At 32.4% G+C, this 23,236-nt stretch overlaps 1 protein-coding gene across 7 annotated transcripts in view; it reads right to left on the minus strand.

The window, feature by feature from the left end:
* Nucleotides 1–23,236, minus strand: part of LOC145285823 (E3 ubiquitin-protein ligase UBR4-like) — a 350,597-nt gene that overhangs the window by 23,768 nt on the left and 303,593 nt on the right. For 5 of the 7 annotated variants that reach the window (XM_080134243.1, XM_080134245.1, XM_080134244.1 and 2 more), the window contains 7 exons: nucleotides 22,446–22,636; nucleotides 20,143–20,215; nucleotides 19,441–19,550; nucleotides 18,314–18,346; nucleotides 6,622–6,721; nucleotides 3,091–3,219; nucleotides 1,608–1,697 (listed from right to left, as the gene is read on the minus strand). In XM_080134243.1, coding sequence (XP_079990369.1) covers nucleotides 1,608–1,697; nucleotides 3,091–3,219; nucleotides 6,622–6,721; nucleotides 18,314–18,346; nucleotides 19,441–19,550; nucleotides 20,143–20,215; nucleotides 22,446–22,636 — 726 coding nt within the window. The remainder of the gene's footprint in view (nucleotides 1–1,607; nucleotides 1,698–3,090; nucleotides 3,220–6,621; nucleotides 6,722–18,313; nucleotides 18,347–19,440; nucleotides 19,551–20,142; nucleotides 20,216–22,445; nucleotides 22,637–23,236) is intronic. The other 2 variants (XM_080134246.1, XM_080134248.1) reach the window with 1 other exon arrangement.

Genomic DNA, 23,236 nt, shown 5'->3' on the forward strand with positions numbered 1-23,236 from the left:
AAATTATTTTTATACATAATGGCTTGAATTTGAATTTAAAATGCAAAAGTCAAGTATCTTGTTTCAATTGTGTTCTAAACAGAAACATCATTTTGAACGAGCACCTGTCATATCAATGAACCTACCGTTGATTTTATATGCCTGTTTTTTTTTTTGTTATAATAGCTTAAATTTAAGTTTAAAATTTTAAAAAAAGTATCATTGTTCAATTGTGCTTTAAACATTCATTTCAAACATGTCCCCATCATATGAAAGAACCTACTGTTGATTTTATATGCCAGGCCTTTCTACTTGTGTGGTAATAAAACTTATTAAATGCACTTCTGATGTTAGGCTATATAAAGCATTAAATTTGGTCAAAATCGCCTGTTCCTTCTTTCACTGGATTTTTTCGATTATCATTAATTGTTGAACACATTCCGATACTAAACCTATCTAAGAACACTACCAGACACAAAATACATGATGTTTCTGAACTTTGGAGTTGGAGATTAGTTATGCATATTATTGGGATTCATCGGATTATTGTTCTCATCTTGAGTGTGATTTTCACAACATTTTGGTCGATGTAACATCCGACCTTCTTTAGGTGCATCTTGTCAAACTCGCAAGGACCCGCAGAGCAGTAGTTAGAGTATTTGGAAAAATCAATTATAAAAGTGATATTCTCCTGAACGTTGACGGTTCAATTCTCAGTGTGGGTGACTGAAAAATACAATTGCGAATTACTTAGGACCTCTATCCAATCATGGCTGATGACACAAGAGCATGCTACCCACAAGAAGTAAATAAAAGGTTTCATTCGAAATTCCATCCAAATTCCCGAGTTCAACAAAATACACCTGAAGACGGTCGGAGGTTACATCAACCAGAACATTGTGAAAATCACTCAAGATGAAAACAGAACTCAAAGTACATTTGTGTGAAATTTCAAAAAAAATTGCCCCAGATGTTTAGGAGTCCATAAGGAATGAACACACACACACACAAAGATCCTTTTATATAATAGTAGAGATTGATTAGTGAAACATAGAAAACAAAAAAATAAGCGGATGTTTGTTTACTTTCTTTTAGCATCTCTTCATTTCATCTGCATGTTATTGTTGCGTTCCAAACATTTCCATATTTTACAGCACATGCTTTAAACTGTATTAGAAACTGGTTTTCTTTTTCTTAAATTGTTTCTTACAATATGAATAATTAAAACAAAATCCTTTAGTTGTCCCAAAAAGAAATAAACGAATCTTGTAGAAAGCAGTTTATGGTTTTCCACTGATATTTTAATAAGATTGGATATGTGGTGCAACGGATAAAGGTGTTAAGTTACAATCAGTTATAAGTGACAATCTTCTGGAGGTTGAAAGTTAAAAACTCAGAAAACAATAAGATTAAATAAAGGATTCTGTTTTGTACATAAATGATTTTTACGCATATATTTTGTGAAGAGTTTGTCATTGAATAAATGGAGTTCTAACAAATAAACACCTGCGCAGTTCAGTGTGAACTTTGAAGAATGATAACCAATGGATGGTGCTACAGTTTTGTGTTGTACCCAGGAGAGAGTGGGAGTAGAAAGAATCTACAAGAGTTTGTTACATTATACTTACTGTCATTCCTAAAGCTCCCAGCTGTTTCATACGCACAGCCATGGCCAAACGTTTCTTTTCTGTTTTAGTCTGTTTACGTACATCTGTTATCTAACAAAAGAAAATAGATTTGTTTTGTAAGAAAAATTTTTAAATTGTAGAATCATTTTAAAAAAAAAAAAAACTCCACTAACATGGATGTAAGTAAAAACTTTATTATATATTCAAATCAAATCTTTGACAAAAAAAATTACATAATCAGATCAAATTGTTTTGTTTGTTTTTTGTTTTTGTTTTCCTTTTTTATCATTTATTTAGCAAGAAAATTACTTTAAATAGAATTTTCTTTTTCTTACTAAAATATGAAGAGTAAAAAAATTTCTGTATTTAATGATGAAAATACAATTTTAACCTTCACCATTACTAATCATGATTGGATGCATCTACAAACTTATTACTTTTAAAATGATAAGAGCTGATTTTGTACAAAGATCATTTTTTCACAAAATGTTCAGCCTTTTTTTTTTTTTTTTAAAAACAAGCACATTTTTTTTTAACAACATTAAAACAAGTAGAGATATGTTTGTCAGACTGCGATCAAACATAACCTCACGCGCACCGCACACAGACAATTCGTTAGCAGTTTTCAGCAATAAAAGAATAAGCTCAGTTATCGCCCCTTTACTTAATCCGTTATATATGTTCTAATACTAGAAGGTGGTACCAACATCTGCTTTTTCTACCTCTCTCTCTTCCTCTCCTGATGCCAACATGAGCAGATGCGTTTGATCCGCAAACATATAATGAACCTAAAAATCAATCTCTTCAAGTGACATGCATCTCCTTGAACATTGACCATTTTTATCTCACCACAGAGATTTACATATACCTTATTAAGGTCAGAACACAATAATATACATTTCAATATTTGATACATAACAATGTATTGTTGTTGCACCTTTGTCATCACAAACTAGCTGAGCATGCGGGGTCTCCCTCCACGAGTGAATAAGTCTGGAAATAGTCCAATTTACATTCACCATGACTAATGTCTGTGCAAAGTTTCCAAAAATTCAAAGAGTGGCGAGTGAGAAAAGTGCAAACAAACGAGCAGACGAATTAACAATTTTGGAACAATTTTACCCCTAAAGGAGGGAAACCAGTTATCCCGGAAAATCCTTCTGGCAAAAATTTACTTTAATGATAACTAATGTTTGTGCAAAATTTTACAAAAATTCAAGGAGTGGTTATTGAAAAAAGTGAACAGATGAACGATTTGGAGTCAATTTTACCCCTATAATGCTCGCTAGGGGGTAACTAAAGTTATCTCAGAAAATCTGGATGAATAGACATGAATTACTAGGTCTAATTCCTCCTTTGTCGGGGGACCAAAAATTACATGGATTGTAAACAACATGAACCCAGCGAGCGTTGCTTATTTCCTCCACTGTACATATTTAGTATGAAATATCAATAAATTCGAATTAGAATATTTTCCAAATACCTTAGTTGCTGTTTGTTCATTTTCTTTGAGAGCTTCCAACAAATTTTCGGCCATTGTTCCAATATGTTTATCAGATGAAATCTGTTCAAGTTTGTGTAAAATAGCAATGCAGTGGTCGCCAACCAACAACTGAAATGAGAACAAAAATTGAGATTACGATAACACAAAAACATTTCAAAATATTGACAAAAAATACTTTCAATAATGTTAGAAAAACAAACTCAGCAACACATCGGATACAAGATGGGTTTCAGTTATGCACAAATTATAAAGCGATGAAGTTTCCAGATCATTCTATTTTAGAAAATATTGTTTTGAAATTTCAAAAACCATTTAAGAATTATCACTTCTTAGGTGAAGAATTAGAAACGGGTAAAGAAATGTAAATGAAGTACACAACTTAGAAATTTCTATTTCTATTAAACTAAATAAGTGCCAATAAATAATCAATTTCAGTCCAGACCCAAATATGGTTGGCAATTCTCAAATTGTTTCATCATCCACCATACACAAATCATTAACCATTGTTTGTCCTCAAATGGCTTTTGGACTTTGATAAGTGACTTTTAATGTAAAAAAATAATTTTTTTTTTTTTAAATTAAAAAACCAAAAGCTAACATAATCTACAACATGAAAAGAAATGAGCTACATATAAAATTGTTACATTTTTATAATATACTAGCAGCGAGACTTGCTCAGCCGTAAAATACACTTAAATATATTTTAATTCATGAAGATTTTGTATTCATTATTACAGAGCCAATTCTCTACTGAATATTATATACTGCAGCTAATATAGAGTATTGATTTCAAAATAACAAGTCGAGTATACAGAGTCCCCCTCCACAAGTGAAAAATTTACTTTTGCCATGACTAATGTAAAAAAAATCCAAAGTGAAAGCAGATGAATGACTTAGAGTCCAGTTTACGCATATAATGACCCCTAGGGAGAGCAACCAGAGTCATCCCGGAAAATTCATTCTGGCAAAAATGTACTTTCACCATGACGAACGTTTGTGCAATTTTTTTTTTAAATTCAAGGTATGATTATTGAGAAAAATTGAGAACATTTTGCATTTCAACTTACTGACATATTTCTGTACATGTTATTCATCCAAACAAAGATTTTTTTTTGTTATAAACCATGCTTTGTGTATGATTACTATTTCCTGTTAATTTCAGTGTCATGTGACAGCAGTAGTTTAAGAGTTCATCGGTTAAATATCTTCAGATATACATACAGATGTTTTATATATATATTAATGATAATGTTTTGGAAGGGACATGAACATCTATTATATAAATCTCATCTGTCTGTTTGAATGTATGTATGTATGTATGTATGTATGTTTGTATGTCTCGCTAAAACTTTCGACAGACACGATGGATCCTAACAAGATTGGTATTGTTTTGAAGCTCAATGTCTGACGACAAATATCGAAACATTGGCCAAAAACATTAATTCCTTCATCCTAAACTCAGCCGTTTTGTACAAGGAGGGATCAATTTTTTTCGCTGACAATTTAGCAAATCATTGTCACCGTTGAATTGATTTCACTTAATTTAATCACTCTTGACTTCCGGTCGGACCATGGAGATATCAGCTAAGACATCACGTTTTTTTTTTAACCTTTTTTTTCTCCTTTGCGTAAAGCGTTCAAGCCTGCCTACAATCACTTTTTTTTTACATCTCTGCCTACTGTTGTTTTGATTAACCCCCCCCCCTCACTACTACGACTTTTTTTTCTTTTGGGGGTTCTACACCACCTGCACACACCCGGGCACCTCTACAATTGTTGTTTTGACCCCCCCCCCCGGTTCTTACTACACCAGCTAAACACCCAGGCAACGCCAGGGACCCCCGCTAGTATTATATAAATAAATATAATTTAGAACTGATAACAGATAAATTCCTTAGATTACAACTGTGTTGCATTTTTTTTAACACATCAACAAAGTAAACAACTGAAATTCATTTATGACAATACTGTTGTTCGACTGACACCAATGTTTGCGTAGTGAATATCGTTATTAAAGAAATGGTTATTTATTCAATACGGCTGCATTTCATGTTTCTCTAGTGAATTTTCTATGTTTCCATCGACATAGAATAAATCAGTTTATTTCATAATAGTATTATTTACACAAACAGGATTTTCAAGCAAAAAGCAATATATTACACAACACATGTAAACAAAGCCAACACAATTAAGTCAGTTAGACATGTTGAAAAGAGTCCAACCATACACAAGCGTGTGTACCCTTCCATCTTTCTATTTCAAAGCAAGGCCACAAAATAATAATATAAGACATTTTAGCCTATTAAAAACAAGCAAAAGTTATAGCTTGTTTACTTAGAAAAAATGTTTTATGTCAAACTTAGAGTAAATGTGGTATTGTGGTGATTAATCACTAGGGCTGTAACAACATGGTATTCTTTTTATTGTTTTGACTCTTGAGTATATATTCATTATTAGCTTCTGTAGATTGATGTGGTTCTCGGTTGATTAACTGTGTCGGATATATACTCAAGAATAAAAAGAATATGCTGTTGTCACAGCCCTCTTCATCACTAACTGTGCATCAAAAATAAAAATATGCAGCTTGTCACTCTGAGGGAGTATTAATTTGCAGCATAATCCTCCCTACTTATCTAACTTTATTGTGCAAACGTATCAATGAATAACCGAGGACCTGTATATATATATATCAATCATCAAGGAAAGCTTGGCTGATCTTTTAGATCGATTGGTGGTCAGCTTTTGATGGTGAAATCTCAACTGATTAGACATCTCATATGAAATTGTGAAGGAGTCACCAGTTTGTAATATGGTGTAAGCCAAGAAACCAACTCAACCCAACCAGTATGAATGCTGTTCTAACAACAACGTCCATTCAGTAACCAAACAAATATTTGGTTTGTAAATGTCTACACTAATATAGCAACTGATCTACAAGAAAATCACATATACACTAACAAAAAAGATATGCACACAAAGATAAAAAGCACTAAAACACACATACACAGCAATACAGAACACTAACAAGTCAAAATAGTTAAAGCTGCACATATATCTTCATATATGGGGTTATGTTCAAAAACCAAACATGCACTATATATATATATATATTACACACACATTTGCTGTACCTATCTGACATTGCTTGGTACTATATTTATATGTAATCTGTTTTGCTTTCCTTTTAAACTATATCATTTCTTTCCAAAATATTCTAATTAAAGGGAAGTAATTCTGTGTGAATGAATACAGAATTACATTCCTTGTTTTTACACAGGTTGTCATTTGAAAATAATTCTGATAAAGTATTTTCTGGAAAGGATTAAATCGAATTACACATTCTTCATGGCAACAATACAAAAGAAAAGCTGATGAATCAAATTAGTTGTTTTCGTAGTAAAACAACTATCAATCACAAAGAAACATAGAAATGAACTTTATATATAAGAAAAAAGAGAAAGATAACACATTTATGTAAATAACACAGGCAATCATAGCCTGCAAACTTACCTGGGTGCCAGTATGGCCTGAACAAAGTCCAGTCAGCAAACGAAGGACATAACTCAATGAGGCTTTGCCGAGGAACTCTTGCCAGTCTTCAGAGTCAGTACTGAATAAAAACACATTTAATAAAGTTAAAATTTTGCAAAGCATTTCAATATATATATATATATATATATATATATACCCATACATGCACAATGTACATTAAGAAAATAGTGTGGAATCCATCAATTTGTAGTGGCTTGCAAACAGTAGAGAAAATTGCTTTCATTTTCAAATCATAAATTTCTAACTGTTTAGGAATTAAATCTATGGGGAAATTATTACCATAAAATAAATGGCATACTATAAGAAATTTTAATGTTGCTAAAAAATAATTATAATTGTTACTGATGACAATCTTGTCTAATAAGAAAATGATGTTCTGCATCTAGTCTGGTGCACTGCAGCATCTGCTGTGGCTAAAAAGTCCAATGGAAAGGTAAGTTTAAAAAATTGGAGCCAGCGCAGCTACAGGACTTGCCGGAAATATGTTGCAGTGCTTCATCTGCCTATCGAGACTTCAAACTGGATTTTTCGTCAGGGTTTACTTTAATTGTTAGTAAAACAAGCAAAAGTCACAGAGTTTATTTAGACTCAATATATAATTTTTTTTTTCTCATCTTCAAAAGAAAACTTTTTTAATCAAAAATTTTGGAGAATTTACTATATGCCTAAAACTATACGTAGGATTACTAAAAATACATTTTAAAATATTTCAGATTCTTCTCCAAGCAGGCATTTAACAAATGCTTTTAGTATAAATACCTTACTATTCACAAAAATTGTTCAGGTAAGTGCAATAAATTAAGTGAACAATTTCTAAAATGTAATTCTCTGAAGGAAGATTTTTTTTTTAATAACTAAATAGTATAATCATCTTACATAGCTTAATTGGCAAAAAAATGTATTTATAAAAGGCAAAAAAATGTATTTATAAAAGGCAAAAAAATGTATTTATAAAAGGCAAAAAAATGTATTTATAAAAGGCAAAAAAATGTATTTATAAAAGGCAAAAAAATGTATTTATAAAAGGCAAAAAAATGTATTTATAAAAGGCAAAAATAATGTAACACATTCAAAAACTTGAAAATTGTTTTGCTTTTTAAAGTTTATCTATCTTTTCTAAAGTTTCTAAAAATGAACACATTTTTTAATAATCGTATTATGAATTCTTGATTTATTAATCTATAAAAAAATTTCTCAATATACAAAGCAACACACTTTTTTTTTTTATTACAAGAACTTTTTCAAAAATTGATTACTGAATCTCATCATTCAATTTTGATAATTTATGATGCTGTAAGTTTTCCAATTGAGGCTGGGTAACATGAGACAATGTCTAACTCCCACCCACCTCTCATGCAGTCTGATTCATAGGATTGATGACAATCCTGTTGCAAGCTATCAAGTCACTTCATGCACACTTAAGCCAGGTTTTTCCTGGTCTTCTATGCACCCTCGAGCCTAGAATATCGATGTGTGTTCTTGAATGTATGCAGAAAGTGGCACACCACACACAGTCAAACCATCTGAGATGCCAAGCATCCCCACCTGGCATCAATTGAAATGGATGGCTCTCGTCTAGGGGAAGCTCCATGTTTTGATAAGCTTCTGGGATTGACCTTTACTACTGACCTGAAATGGAACATGTACATCAAGCCTTGCCAGGATCGCTGGAAAAATGGTGGGATCCTTCTACTGTCCAGAGGATATCTCACTGCTGATGCAATTCTCTATCTATATAAAAGCCAAGTACATCCAGTGGTGGAGTACTGCTGCCACATCTGGGCAGGAGCTGCTAAAAACAGCCTATCCTGCCTTGACAAAGTACAAAATAGACTTTGTGGCTTAGTGGGGGATGCCTTTTTCTCTTCCATGCAACCTCTCTCCCACAGAAGAGATGTTGCGAGCCTGTCTTTGTTTTATCATTACTTCCATAGCAAGTTCTCGTCTGAGCTCCAATCTCTGGTCCTCCTTTCACTCATCTTTCACAATAAACACCCATCTAACTGAAACCACTGTCAAAAATTTTCCCCACTCTTTATCTGTGCCAAAACCAAAACATAGATTCCATGAACAAAGCTTCTTTCTTAGAAGTGCACGCCAGTGGAACTCTATTCTGTCTGCTTGTTTCCCACCTGATTACAACTTGAATGTCTTCAAGTCCAGCATAAACAAATTCCTGATAAACCGTCCCCTTAAGACACTTTATCAAATCTCCAATACTAACGATTACTACGATACTATCTCATTGATTACTGTATACCCAATAACCCTTATCCCCGAGTTTCTTCCAGGCCTTGATAAGTGGTGATTACCATGTAAAAAAAATTTTTTAAAAAGGCATACAAAATCACACCGATACCAAGGTTCTAGTTGAGCATCATTGAAAGGATTTTTTTCCTCTAGTTTGCTACTACGCATCCAACAAACCATTGCATAATCATTATGCTGAAACTGTTGCAGATCAGAAGTATTTAGGGCCCATGTCTCACTGCTACATAAGATGACAAGTCAAACACAGACCAAAAAGACTTTGCCAAGAGTCCTGGGAGAAAACATGCCTAAATGTAAGGATTGGCAGCAGCTTCCTGAACCGTGCCCAAGGACAACAACAGTAAGTAGTGATAGTACGTTCGCAGCTACCATCAGCATTCAACATGTTGCCCAGGTAACAGAACATAGTTTCAGCATCACAGAAGGTGTCATCCGCATCCATAAGTGGCACTATTCGACCATCTATTCAGCAGGCAACATCCAGACATCTTTGACAAACATATCCGGATCAAAAACCAGCCAGATCATTACACTTTTCGTGGATCTATAGTTTGCACTGGAGATATTCAATGGAGTTTTCACCTATACCTCTGCGACAAACAGCGCAGGTAAATATGCCAGTGTCTTGCAGAAAGTTGAGAGCAACACCAGAGACAAAAAAATTCTGACTTTCTGTTCTTTTGCTCTCTATGCCTGTCTTCCAGGTCAACAATCTGGAATTGTACTCCTCCAGTGTTAACCACAAAATTGTCTGCATACAAGAGCTCCCATGGGATATTCACTCAACAATGCTTTCAGAACTATGATGAAAAGCAGTGGGCTGAGTGCAGAGCCTGATGAGTCCGTTAAATTGAAGATTATATCATTCTATGGTTTAATAACAATTTTGAAACAAAACTTTCACACTTTTTTCTAGAGGAGTTGAGAGTAGATACAGATAATCCAAGCTGCTTACTCCAACATCCCCCTTTCATAAGTAAAAAAAAAGATACATTTAAAGGCAATACAAAAAAAATGGCACATGGATTATCAAGAACTTCAACTTGTTAGACATAAACAAACAAATTTAAAAAATCAAACACAAAAAAAATGTCCAGAAACAAACAGTCAAACTTAGTTAAAAGTAACAAATAATTCTCAAAACATTCTATTATTACATTTTAAAATATTGGGCTTTGTATTTGGAAATTATTTATTAGACTCCATTTGAACTATATGAATTTGCTTTTATACCATTAACTGTTTTATGAAATTCTTAAAGATGAAACATCTTTCTCTACAAATTCAATTGAGCAATCAAATTACATTTTTTATCTTCTATTATATACAGGACAGTCATTTGTATGTTTGTATGTCCATTAAACACTTTTGTCATGCACATCAAACCAGCATAAACTTGATAGCATTAGAAAGAATGATTTCTCGGACACATTAATTAAAAAAATTTTTTAAATCATCAATCATTTCATGTAGAAATGTTTTGCTTGAAGGGAGGGATCAGGTAAAAATCTTGGTTTTTACACCGTTTGTTAATCACATGTGTGAACGGTTGTTTCATTCTTTCATTTTAAAAAGATAAATTTGCAATGTGATAACATCTGCAGCATCTTCGTCCAATTGATAGTGTTCGCTTACAAACTTAACTTTTGCAAGTTCACATCCACCACGCAGTGTTTTCTTTTTTCCTTTTAATAATGTTTTCTCTCTCCTATCTTTTAAAATTCTTAACTTACACATGCCCACCACATGGCATTTTTTTTTTCTTTTAATAACACAATAAGATGGCACCAAAGCCCCGTTTTGTTTAGTTTTTTTTTTTTTACTGTATTTTACGACTGGGCAAGCTGAGCACTCCCTGCTAGTTTAATATAAAAGGTTTCAACATTTCAGAATATTAATAAAAATGCATAGCAACCAATTATTTTGTAAACAGTATAGATCAATTCATAGACTTTCTAATGTTCACCTAAGTGAATTGTTTCCTAATTAGTCTTTCAACTAGTATCCATTAGAAGAGTAATGTTAGAATTTTAGTTGGCATATCCAATGAGACCAGGTATTAAAAATAACCGTCTATTATTAGCTATTTTAACATTTTGAACCAATAAAATTGGTCAACAACAAATTTGTTTTCTACGTTTTATTTTCAGCTGATTTACATTAGTTTTACTCAATCAGGTCAAGTTTTTGAGTTATGGCCACATGTGATTTTTTTTACATTTTTGAGTTATGGCCACATGTGATTTTTTTTACATTTTTGAGTTATGGGCACATGTGATTTTTTTTACATTTTTTAGTTATGGCCACATGTGATTTTTTTTTTTTACATTTTTGAGTTATGGCCACATGTGATTTTTTTACATTTTTTAGTTATGGCCACATGTGATTTTTTACATTTTTGAGTTATGGCCACATGTGATTTTTTTACATTTTTGAGTTTACATGTAGGCATGTGTGCAGCATTTTAGAAGTTGAGTGTTAAATGCCATGTTTGGATTTGAAATGATTATTTTAATGAAAAAAACTATTCAAATCTGATAGTTCTGGGTGATTATGTTGAAAAGAGATCAGTTTGAAGTCATAAAACATCAAATTCTTCCAAATATTGGTGCTCAGCATACACAAATAAGGATTAGTCTGTGCAGAAGGAATTGGTGTCTTGCAAAGAAAGGAACATCATCGACGACTCTGGTAGACAAAGACAAAATACCCTTCTCAGCTCTACACATCAAGCTCGGTTTAATGAAGCAATTCACCAAGACTCTGGATAACAATGGTGACTGATTCAGACTTTTCCAGGATTAACAATGGAGAAATTGAAAGCTGGCACCTTTGACGGTCCTCACATTCGGCAGCTCATCGGAGATTGAGTGTTCAAAAACTCAATGAACGAAATGAATCTGGAAGCATGGAAGACATTTGTTCTGGTAGTGAAGAACTAAGCACTAATAAGGCCAGAAACTATGCAGAACTTGTCAACAACATCAGCTGACTTTTCAGAAACCTGGGCTGCAACATGAGCATCAAGATGCACTATTTTTTTGCACATATGGACCAGTTTCCTGAGAACCTGAATTCAATGAGTGACGAGCAGAGAAGAGATTCCATCAGGACCAGAAAGATATGGAGACCAGGTATCAGGGTCTCTGGGACACAGTCATAATGGCTAACTAATGTTGGAATCTGAAGAGAGACCTCTCTGCCGCTGAGTATTCCAAGAGTTTGAAGAAACAAAAGTTAAGATTTTTAAGTTTGAACAATAGTGAAGCAGCACGCAATTTACACATACTAACCCTTATTAATGAGCACTATTCAGTTTACAGTAATCGATGTTTCTATCAGGTAATCAATATATTTTGTAGCAAAACATTTTTTTTCTTCTTAAAAACATTTAGGATAATATATATTGATAAAAATCAGCTGATAATACCACAAAAATGTAATCAATTTTATCATGAAATGTTTTTTTTTTCCAAATCAACTCAGCACAAAAACTTAATCTGATGAAGAGAAACAGGTGCCATTTCCTTATTCAACAGTGCAATTTAATTCCGAATCAGTTCTAGAAATCGAGTCAACATTCATAACATTGTTCAGCAAATCATTCTAAAAGATTTTTTTTTTTTTAATCAAGATCATGTGATAAAATGAAATACAATTTAACTTTAGTCATATGACAGTATTAAAGAAAATTAGTTCAACCAATTTAATAACTACAGTAAATTTTGGAAAAGAACTCTGAGAAGGTTTTACTATTTATGCTCATCAACAGCTGCTTCTGATTATCCTACAGCCGTCACACATGCACACATGTCAATCAGCTACATCAATTACAACATTGTATATTTCCCTCCTGTTTATTTAAGATCCAAATTAATATTTTTCCAGTGTTATCACTTTTCAGACTTTCACACTGAAGAAAACATCTAAAATAAATGTAGTGTCAACTTTTTTTTTCTTTAAATTTTAATTAAATGTTTTTAAAACAAATTTTTGTAAAAAAAACAAAAAAAAAAAAAAAAAAAAAAAAAAAACTTTTTTGTCTTTTCTTTTGGACTCACAGAAGAATATTAAAAAAAAAAAAATAAAAATGGATCAAACTTTAAATTGAAAATTAACACTTTATGACCGAGTTGAACTAATTCATTCAGTTGCAAATAAATTAATATAACAGCATAAATAAAGTGGAAATTAATTAAAATAGGCCTTGTACATATTAGTTCAGTATCTGGGTAGATAACAGATACTTGCAAATTGCAACTGTCCATTGCTTACATTCAGTATGCCGTCATCTGTCTCAGAGAGTGGAGGATTTTGTTTGTCATGAACACACTTTTTTCAAGCACTATGGATAATAATCAAGGTAAGTTTATGAAATGCAAAAATTCTCAATGGTAGTTTAACTATTGAACTTCATATTTTTTCAAGTTTGAAGACAAGCATAGTATCATTACCATTTAAACTAACTAAAATTAACAAATATCTTTTAATCATCTATATCATAATTCAGGTCATAAAGGGTTAATAAATATATTTGCTTTTCATTGTCATTTTCTTTACATTGTTTTTTTCTTATTATTTGTATCTCAGAAAAAGATAAATGTTAAAAATTTACTGTTTATGAAAATATTTTCATCTTTTTTTTTTTTTTTTTTTTTTAAATGTTTGACCCATAATTTATTTTTAATATTCGCTTTTAAAACTATAATTCCCACTTCCTCACCCAAGAAGAAAAAAAAGGAAATTTGGTGCTTCTATATTGTAATAAAGAAAAAATATTGAATTTCAAGTAAAACAAACGGTACCTACATAACTGTCATGTCACAAATAGTAACATATCCAAAAATTATACAAAATAAGCTAGGAAAATAATTATTAATGAAAAACAATTTTCGATAAAGTTTAGATGAGGAATAAAATTTGTCTGACATATTGAATTATGTTCGTTATGTGATGTAAGCAACAGAACTTAATTATCTCCCCTGTCAACTTATCTCTTTTTTTTTTAGTAAGTCTAACAGTGATATCAATTCATTTTACAAATTTCTTTTTCATTAATAGTTATTTTTCTACCTTATCGTTTTTCATAATTTTTGGATATGTTACTATATGAGACCTGATAATTACGTAGGTACCATTTGTTTTACTTGAAATTCAATGTTTTTTTGTTATTGTAAAATAGAAGTGCTGAAAAATTTGTTATGATATACATATCTATGATAGAAAGATAATATACACCAATAATCATTTAAATTGATCAAGTAGTTTTATTTTTAAATAAGAAAATCATTTTTAAGCAAATTTGAGTTTTTCCAATGCCCCCCACTAATCATGTTAAGAATGACTTTCTAAATTGTTGCAAAACATTGAATTATTTGGAGTTATCTCCCTTATTTTTCAAAATGGTGTCGGCCATACAATCTGATTTTTTTTTTTTTTTTTTTTTTTTTAATAACTTGATCAATTTACATGATTTTCGGTATACAATATTTTCTTTCCATCATGAGTATATACAACAAAGATTTTTCTTTACTTTGTTTTTTTCAGTGAGAGTGGAGGGAACTTGCAAAAAAAGTAAATAAATAAATAAATAAAATAATAATAATAAAACAGTAAACTCACCCTGAGGCAATAACATTCTTTAAATATGTATGTGTGCACACAAGAAAGAACTTGGATCAAAATAAATTTGATCCGATAAAGAAATCAGATCAATTGCTTGCCACATCATTTACAAAGTGCTCTGTGTGCTGTATGGTTGTTGGTGAATAGCGTGGATTAAGAATCAACTTGAAAGCAATAAAATTTGCTATTGTAGAGAAAGAAAAGCTCATAGCACTTAAAATGCCGTAAAATGGCAGCTCAAGATAATGGCACATTTTAATAGGAGAATAAGTTTTAGCGACAAGTGCGAAAGAGTTAATGCATGATTTATGGCATTCCATGCAAGAGTGTTTAAGCAGCTTTCAGGGTTTCTTCAAACAAAATATACAAAAATTAAGTTACACATTTATAAAAGTTAACAGATTTTTTCAAGGTTTGTTTTTGGAATTTTTAGTGCACCGATACAAAGTTTTTAAATCTTGTTGAGAGACAAATACTGTTTCAGTTCAGGTAGTTACTGTGGAAATATTTTTTTATTTACTTATATCTCCTTTTTATACATACTAATCGTTATTCAAGAAGCTCAATGTATTTACAGAGCATATAATGAATAAATGACAACGGTCTATATTCCAAATTTCATGATGTTGACCATCTTACAATTTACAATTCAGCTGATGAAGAAGTGTAAATGTCAACTGAATTAAAGGAATAAATTGTAAGATGATCGATATCATGAAATTTGGAATATAGACTTTTGTCATTTATTCATATATATATATATATATATATATATATGAATAATGGCCCATTAGAAACATTGTTAAAATATGAATTATGTTTTTAAAAGCCATATCAATACATTGATATAAGTTTGTTTTTTATGTCTATTTTAATATGACAAATAGTTTTGTATTGCAAGATTGTTTTAATGTTCCTTTGTTTAAAAGGACTCAATTTTCAACAAGTTGCAATCTATTTCAAAATTACAAATGAAAAAGGGAAATTTATTTGGTCTTTGGGCTCATCAGCTAGACACATCCGAACTCAGGATTTGAAACCCAAGCCTCTTGCATGCAAGTCAAGCACTCTACCAACTGAACAAATGCCTCGCACACAAGAAATTCTATTAACCAACACAGATCAAGCACACCGTGCCGAAATCTGACTGTGATATATATATATTAGGAATGGGACAATTCCAGTATTGTTAAGAATTCCGATACAATTACCGATTCAGATTCTTTCTAAATCTCTACATATTTAACTATGAAGTTGTTATTTTTCACGATTACCGTAAAAACACGTGTTAAATGTGCAGATATTTTCTTAAACGTAAGGATACACTTGTGAGGGATGATCTATCGATTTTAGTTTTACTAATAGGTTAAAAATAAACAGATATTCACTATTTTAGTATTACTATCAGCGGTAGAATTTTTTTTTTTTTTTTAAATCAAATAGAAATGCCAATTAAAAGAATCATTGTTGGTATCAGAAAATAGGCACAAATTTTTCCGATTCTGATACTCTAAAAATTTCTGATTTTTTCGATTCCCAATTCCGATTAATCGCCCCAATACTAATAGATATATATATCATGGACTCTCCTTTTGATTTCAAAGTATGAGGTTCTTACAAATTCATCTATTTAACCTTGTATGCAAGTCACAGATGACATTTCAATCAACCCGGAATTCCAATATCTAACGTAGACCCCTACTACCATGTCTCCTTCTCCAACATCAGATGTCTATGTTCTAACCTTCCAGAAGTTGAAGCCCAATTACAGGAGACTAAACCAGACCTTTTATTTTTAAGCGAAACTGGCATTGGACAGACTGTTTCCCTAAATGAGTTTGTAATTAAAGGATACTCTAACCTAACTTCTAAATCTGACCCCCAAGATCGCCATGGGCATGGAATATGTGCCTATATTAAAGATGGCTTTCCATGTGGTAGAGACATCTACAGAGTAGATCCTAACTTACCCATATGTGCTTCTGGGTTGCATTAGCTCACAGTACTGCATTTATATTTACTCTCTATCGCCCCCACAACAGTGGGGTTACTATCTTTAAAAGCATAGCAGAGAAAATTGACCAAGTCCTATCTGTTTATCTTTCAGCTAACATTCACGTATGTGGAGACTTCAATGTTCACAATGTGGAATGGTTGACCCACTCAAACAAGACCGATGATGAGGGAAGGTTCTGTCATGATTTCTCCATTGCTTATAACCTCACTCAGACTGTTCACGAACACACCCGTGTGCCTGACAATCACGGCCAGTATGCAAGTCTCCTAGACCTTTTTCTCACAACTTGCCCTGAACTATGTTCAGTTTCCATTTTCTGACCACTCCGTTGTATCAATTAAGATAAAATGAAATGTAATAAGTCCTGAGACGTACCTCTCCATCGTACAGTATATCGATACACTATGGCTGACTGGGATAGTTTCCGTACATTTATATTGGATCTACCTCTGCGTTCCATGTTTTGCAATTTTAGGGCATTTGTGACCCCTTTTGAGCTCCTGGGAATGCCAAACCCCAGTGAAAATGGACAAACGGTATAGTTTCACGCCTTCAGACATGTATATTTGAATTCAGCACCATGGAAAACCACTATATAGACATACATATCAAGTTTTTGAATAATATGAAAAAAGAGCTCCAAAAAGGCATTTTTTTTAACCCTAAAAGTCCCAGAGGGATGCAAACCAGAATTTTGCCAGGGTCACCCATACTGAATTTATATTAAGAACAATGGCCTCCACATTTTGGCCAAGTTTAAGGAATATCTAATGGATGGATCAAACGCTATGAAGCAAAACGTGTCATTTTTGGCCATTGTGGGACATTTTTAACCTGTTTTGAGCACCTGGAGATGCCAAATTCCAATGTAAATGGATAACGGTACAGTTTTAGGCCTTAACACATGCATATTTGAGTTGGCCACTGTGAAAAACCACTATATAGTCAGATATATCAAGTTTTTGTTGAGAAATATGGAAAAAGAGCCACAGAAAGTCGTTTTTAGCACTAAAAGTCCCCATAGATACAAACCAGAAGTTTGCCAGGGTCACCCATACTGGATTTATATTAAGAACAATGGGCTCCACATTTTGGCCAAATGGATGGATCAAAAGTTATGGGGCAAAACGTGTCAGTTTTGGCCATTTTGGGACATTTTTTTACCTCTTGAGCCTCTGGAGACGCACTGGGAATTTTAACAAAAAAAATTTTTTTACTGTGCACATCTATGTAATGGAATACAATTTGTGGCAAAATTTCAGGAAAAACTAATGGACGGCAATCATCTGAAATAACAGATGCGCAGACGCCACTGAAAAATCCTAGATCTCTCTCCGATAAATCAGGAGACCAAAAAAAAATTCTTTTTCAAATTTGAGCAAGTCATTGCACTATTCAAGCTTGATTTTGGCAAATCAGTTTTGGTTTTAATGACATGGAAATAGCACAATCAAATTAAACAACTTTGAGCCTGGTTAGTACCAGGCTGGTGATTATTTAGAAATACCAGGTGCTTTATGTGGGAAGAGGGCGACACCTCACTGCCAAAAAAACTGCATTACTGTTGTCATTTCCCCTGACCAGTTTACGTGTATAATTGGAGACTACTTGTGAAGGGTATATGAAAACCAGTTTTAACAAATCAGTTTCAAGCCATAATTTTAAATGATTGTGGGTTAGATATTAGCAGAAATACAAACATGCTTTTCTATCTGAAAAAAGCTTAGTAAAACTTACCTAATTTCTTCATTTCGACTATTAGGACTTGTTCTGTTATAACAGAAAAATAAAATAATTCTTAACATTCCTTAAAAGATGATAGAAGATGATACAATCCTTATTGTACTCTGCAGAATCTTGAGATTTCATTTTCATAACAGAAATACAGGAAAAAATTTCAATTCAATGCATGGCATTGTAGAGGAGTATTTGTATTTTATTTTTTTTAAACTAGGATATTTTTTTTTATTAAATATTTTTTTAAAATATGATTTTGAAAATTCAATTTAAATATTAGTCTATCATTTGGTCATTTAAGGTGTTATAAAACTATAACTAATTTTGTTATGGTAATATTTATAAGATAAATTAGCTGTAAACTATCCATTTTTCAATATATGAGGGTTGGTTTGGTTGTTTTCTTTTATGGTATATCAACTTTTTGGGTGTTATTTAATGCTGAATCCAATAATTTTGGAAAAATTTTTATACTTCAAATTTGCTGTATCTTCAAATATTTATTCATGAGGTTTGATTTGTTTGTTTTGTAGAGGAGAACTTGTTTAATTTGCAGAACATGACTGAGTTTTGTAGAGGGCAAGGAAAAATAGCATCATCAATGTTAGGTGCATTAAGTCAGAAAGCCTATATCTTCAGACAGCCTGATCTAGTAGCACCCAAATTTCAAAGAGTTACAAAGTAATACTTTTGTTTTTAATTATATAAAAAAAGATTCCAATGGTTGACTTGTTTACAAAGAAACCAAAATGCATTAAATTTTGTAATTCAATTATTTTTGTAATAGATTTTAAAAATTGTTTTATTTTGAACTACTGCATTGTTTTATTTCAATAAATATTTTATTATTAATTAATTAAAAAATGTGTAGTTATCAAAGTGTAATATGTAATTATCAAAGTTACGTTGACACAAGAAATACGCACATAACGTCTTATAATTATATTACGATAGATCTTTGCATCAACTTTCAGTTTTATTCAAAAATCCTACACGACAGTTAAGATCTAAATGATAGATGTGTTTATACATTTGAAAACTAAAATAAAAAAAAACGATGACTTGTCTTAAAAAATACTTTAAATCATTCACTGCTCAGTTGTCTGATCAAAAATGACGCTACTTACCCTGATAATGTTTTAACTGGAGGTGCGTGTGACAATATGAAATCTACTGCAGACTGAACAATACCATGTTGTAGAATAATGTTTTTCAGCCACGTTCCATTGGCATTACTCTGTAATGAAAAGGAACAAAGAATAATTAGAATCAAACTAGATATGTGAATAGTTGATAGAAAAAACAAACCAAGCATGCAAGATCCTCCTCCACAAGTGAAACATTTACTTTCACCATGACTAACGTTTGTGCAAAATTTAAAAAGAATCCAAGGCATGGTTATTGAGAAAAGTGCAAACAAATGAACAGATGAATGATTTGGGGCCAATTTTATCCCTATAATGGCCCCCAGGGATGCAACCATGGAGAATCCATTCCTTTCACCATGACTAATGCTTGTGCAAAATTTTCAGAAAAATCCAAGGAGTGGTTATTGAGAAACAAACAGACGAAAGGGGGTGAATTACTAGGTTCAACCCCTCCTTTGTTGAGGAAAAAAACTGAAATTGAGAGGAATTTCCCAAACCAGGGGGTTTATCTCTCCTGAGTATGCATGTAGGACAACACAAAGAACAACTTTTTCCTAAACAACTTCAATAAGTTTCAGGAAAGTCAAAATTAAGAGGAAGACACTCAGATGACTGAAAAGAGAAATACTATTTTCAAAAAATTTGAATATTTTTTACTTTAAATTTCTAGATGAAACTTACCTTGATCCCACTGGCTATCACACAGAAACATTCCAAATGAACTTGTTCATCTTGATTGTGTTCAAAATCAAATCTAAAATTTAAAAAAATGACACATATTAAACAATATATAGCGTTAAACCTAAGGATAAATATTTATTGATGACCTGGGGGGGGGGGGTAAAAAATTTATTTTACTGAGAAATCAAAATTTAAATCAGCAGAATTCATAATTCAAACATAATTTAACTGAAAAAATCATGTAAAATAACTCAAAATAATTACTTTAGTTAAGACGATTCAATAAAATTACATTGAAACATTTATCTCCCAGTTGATTTATTTTTTATAACCAGCTTCATCTGGTTCAATGATTGCAAAAAGCACAAAACGATGGGTTCAATAGGTGATACTTATTTGTGTTTATGCTGGATGTGTTGTTGAGCTTTTTTATCACAGCAATCATTTGTAAAATAATATTCATAATGTTCATAATAAAAGCTTTTGAAAATAAAATACATTTGATAGTCGCTTTGTTATGAGATTATATATATTTCATTCAACTTTGTTAAAATTGCTGATCTTTGTGGTCAAGTAGTGAAAGGCATACTTTGGCTAATGGAGTCGTTTCTTTCAGGCACAGGTTTGTAGGGGGAGAGGGATGCTGCATTTCTTTCATATTTACTCCAGGTTTTACGAGGGGCATGCAATAAGTAATGCCCCTGACCCACTTCGAGTTGTCTGATCTAGCTGAAATTTTGCATGTGCAATGATTTACATCTCTACAGGTTATGTGGCAAATTACAGCTCTGAACTACTTGTGATTTCTGTTTTACAGGTGTTTGAACTGAGTCAGGTGTGAAATGGAGCCTGTTGAATGCTGAGCAGTGATCCGGATACTTTTGATGAAATGAAAGAAACTTATGGTGATAATGCTCCATCATTTGACCTTGTAAAACGCTGGCATCGTGAATTCAAACATGGCCGGAAGTCTGTGGAAACAGCTCCCAGACCTGGTCGCCCCACCCCCCTCTGCCATTGATGGGGCATCTGTCCGTCAAGGTGAGGCTGCCATTTTGGAAAATCGGCGCATTACTATTCGCCAAATAGCCCAAGATGTCAAGATTAGTACAGAGTCTGTGGAAACTATCATTCATGACCATTTGCATATGCATAAGGTGTCTGCCAGATGGATTCCCAGGTTGCTCACACCATTCCAGAAGCGAGAACGCGTTGAGTGCTCGAGGATGAATTTTGAGATGTGCCAAGAAGAGGAGTCAAAGTTTTTCAAAAGACTGATTACACAAGATAAAACCTGGGTCCATCACTATGATCCAGAGACCAAAGCCCAGTCAATGCAGTGGAAGCACTTGGACTCACCACAATTACAGGAGCCTATTATGCTTCACTTTTGAGGAAATTAAGGGAAGCTATCAAAAGCAAGAGGCGGGGCAAGATCAGCAAAGGTACCCTCCTCCTGCAGGACAACGCTCTGGTCCACAACTCACATGTCGCCAGATCAAAAGCACGGGCGTGTGGTTATGAAATCCTTCCCCATCCTCCCTACTCTCCTGATCTTACACCCTCTGACTTTCACCTCTTCCCAGCCATGAAGTTGTTTTTGAAATGAAAATGCTTCCCAGATGATGCAGCCTTGATTTCTGAAGTCACGTCGTGGTTGGAGGACCAACCTGGTGTGTTCTACAAAAACGGTCTCCAGAGCTGCATCAAATGATGGGAGAAATGCATAACTCTGGGTGGTTCCTATGTAGAGAAAGACTAATAACTGTGCCAAGTTTCGTTGCTCTACTGCTATGGGAAGTGAGTCAGGGGCATTACTTATTGCATGCCCCTCGTATCTTCCAGGTTTCAAGTTGTATACATATTAAATATAAATGCATATATGTAAAACAATTTTTGTTTTTGACCCAATCTTCTCAATTTTCAGAAAACTTCATTAAATCAAAATGCCAGATTTCTCAGTCCATAAAAATATTTAGCTAACATGTCTGAAAATCGATATTGTCACCATTATACCAATTTCAGGCAAAATGAAAGAAAATCATTTGCACTGGTATGAACGTGTACTGCATACAAATGACAATACTGTTGCAAAAATGCATAGATGGAGCACCCTCTCTAAAAAAAAGTAAATGGCTAAAACAAAGGTGATGAATAGCCTATACTAAGATCTCAAAATGAAAAGGCTTCAACCTGACTAAACCTGTGACCATATATGATATAGAGAGAAATTCCATACGGATTGCAATGTATGGGATAAACAGGGGGAAAAAATGATGACAGTGTATTACACTTGTACTTACTTGTTGAAATCCAAATATGGTTTAAAATGGTTAATGAGAGCCAACATTTTATCTTCATCTCCAAAGGCAAGGAATGGAATGAGCTTCATTAATGCCTGCAAAACACTTGAATTGGCCCGAACAAATGGGCTATTGATACGGTCCAATAATAACATCAGTTGGTCCTTGTCACCACACAATTTGGAGAATTTCTATTAAATAGAAAAACAGGACATTTTTAAATGCGTTTTATTTTTTCATTCAACATTGACAATCAAAATCTTTAAGTAAAAATATAAATGCAATAATAATTCATGCAATAATAATTCATGCAATAATAATTCATGCAATAATAATTCATGCAATAATAATTCATGCAATAATAATTCATGCAATAATAATTCATGCAATAATAATTCATGCAATAATAATTCATGCAATAATAATTCATGCAATAATAATTCATGCAATAATAATTCATGCAATAATAATTCATGCAATAATAATTCATGCAATAATAATTCATGCAATAATAATTCATGCAATAATAATTCATGCAATAATAATTCATGCAATAATAATTCATGCAATAATAATTCATGCAATAATAATTCATGCAATAATAATTCATGCAATAATAATTCATGCAATAATAATTCATGCAATAATAATTCATGCAATAATAATTCATGCAATAATAATTCATGCAATAATAATTCATGCAATAATAATTCAAAGAGAAATTATATTAACTTCTTTTCATAATTGTCTTTATTTTAGATTAAGCTACTTAGAAAATTTATAAAACATAC

Source organism: Euprymna scolopes, chromosome 10 (assembly GCF_053919585.1).
Source record: "Euprymna scolopes isolate OS-2025 chromosome 10, ASM5391958v1, whole genome shotgun sequence".
Lineage (NCBI taxonomy): Eukaryota > Metazoa > Mollusca > Cephalopoda > Sepiida > Sepiolidae > Euprymna > Euprymna scolopes.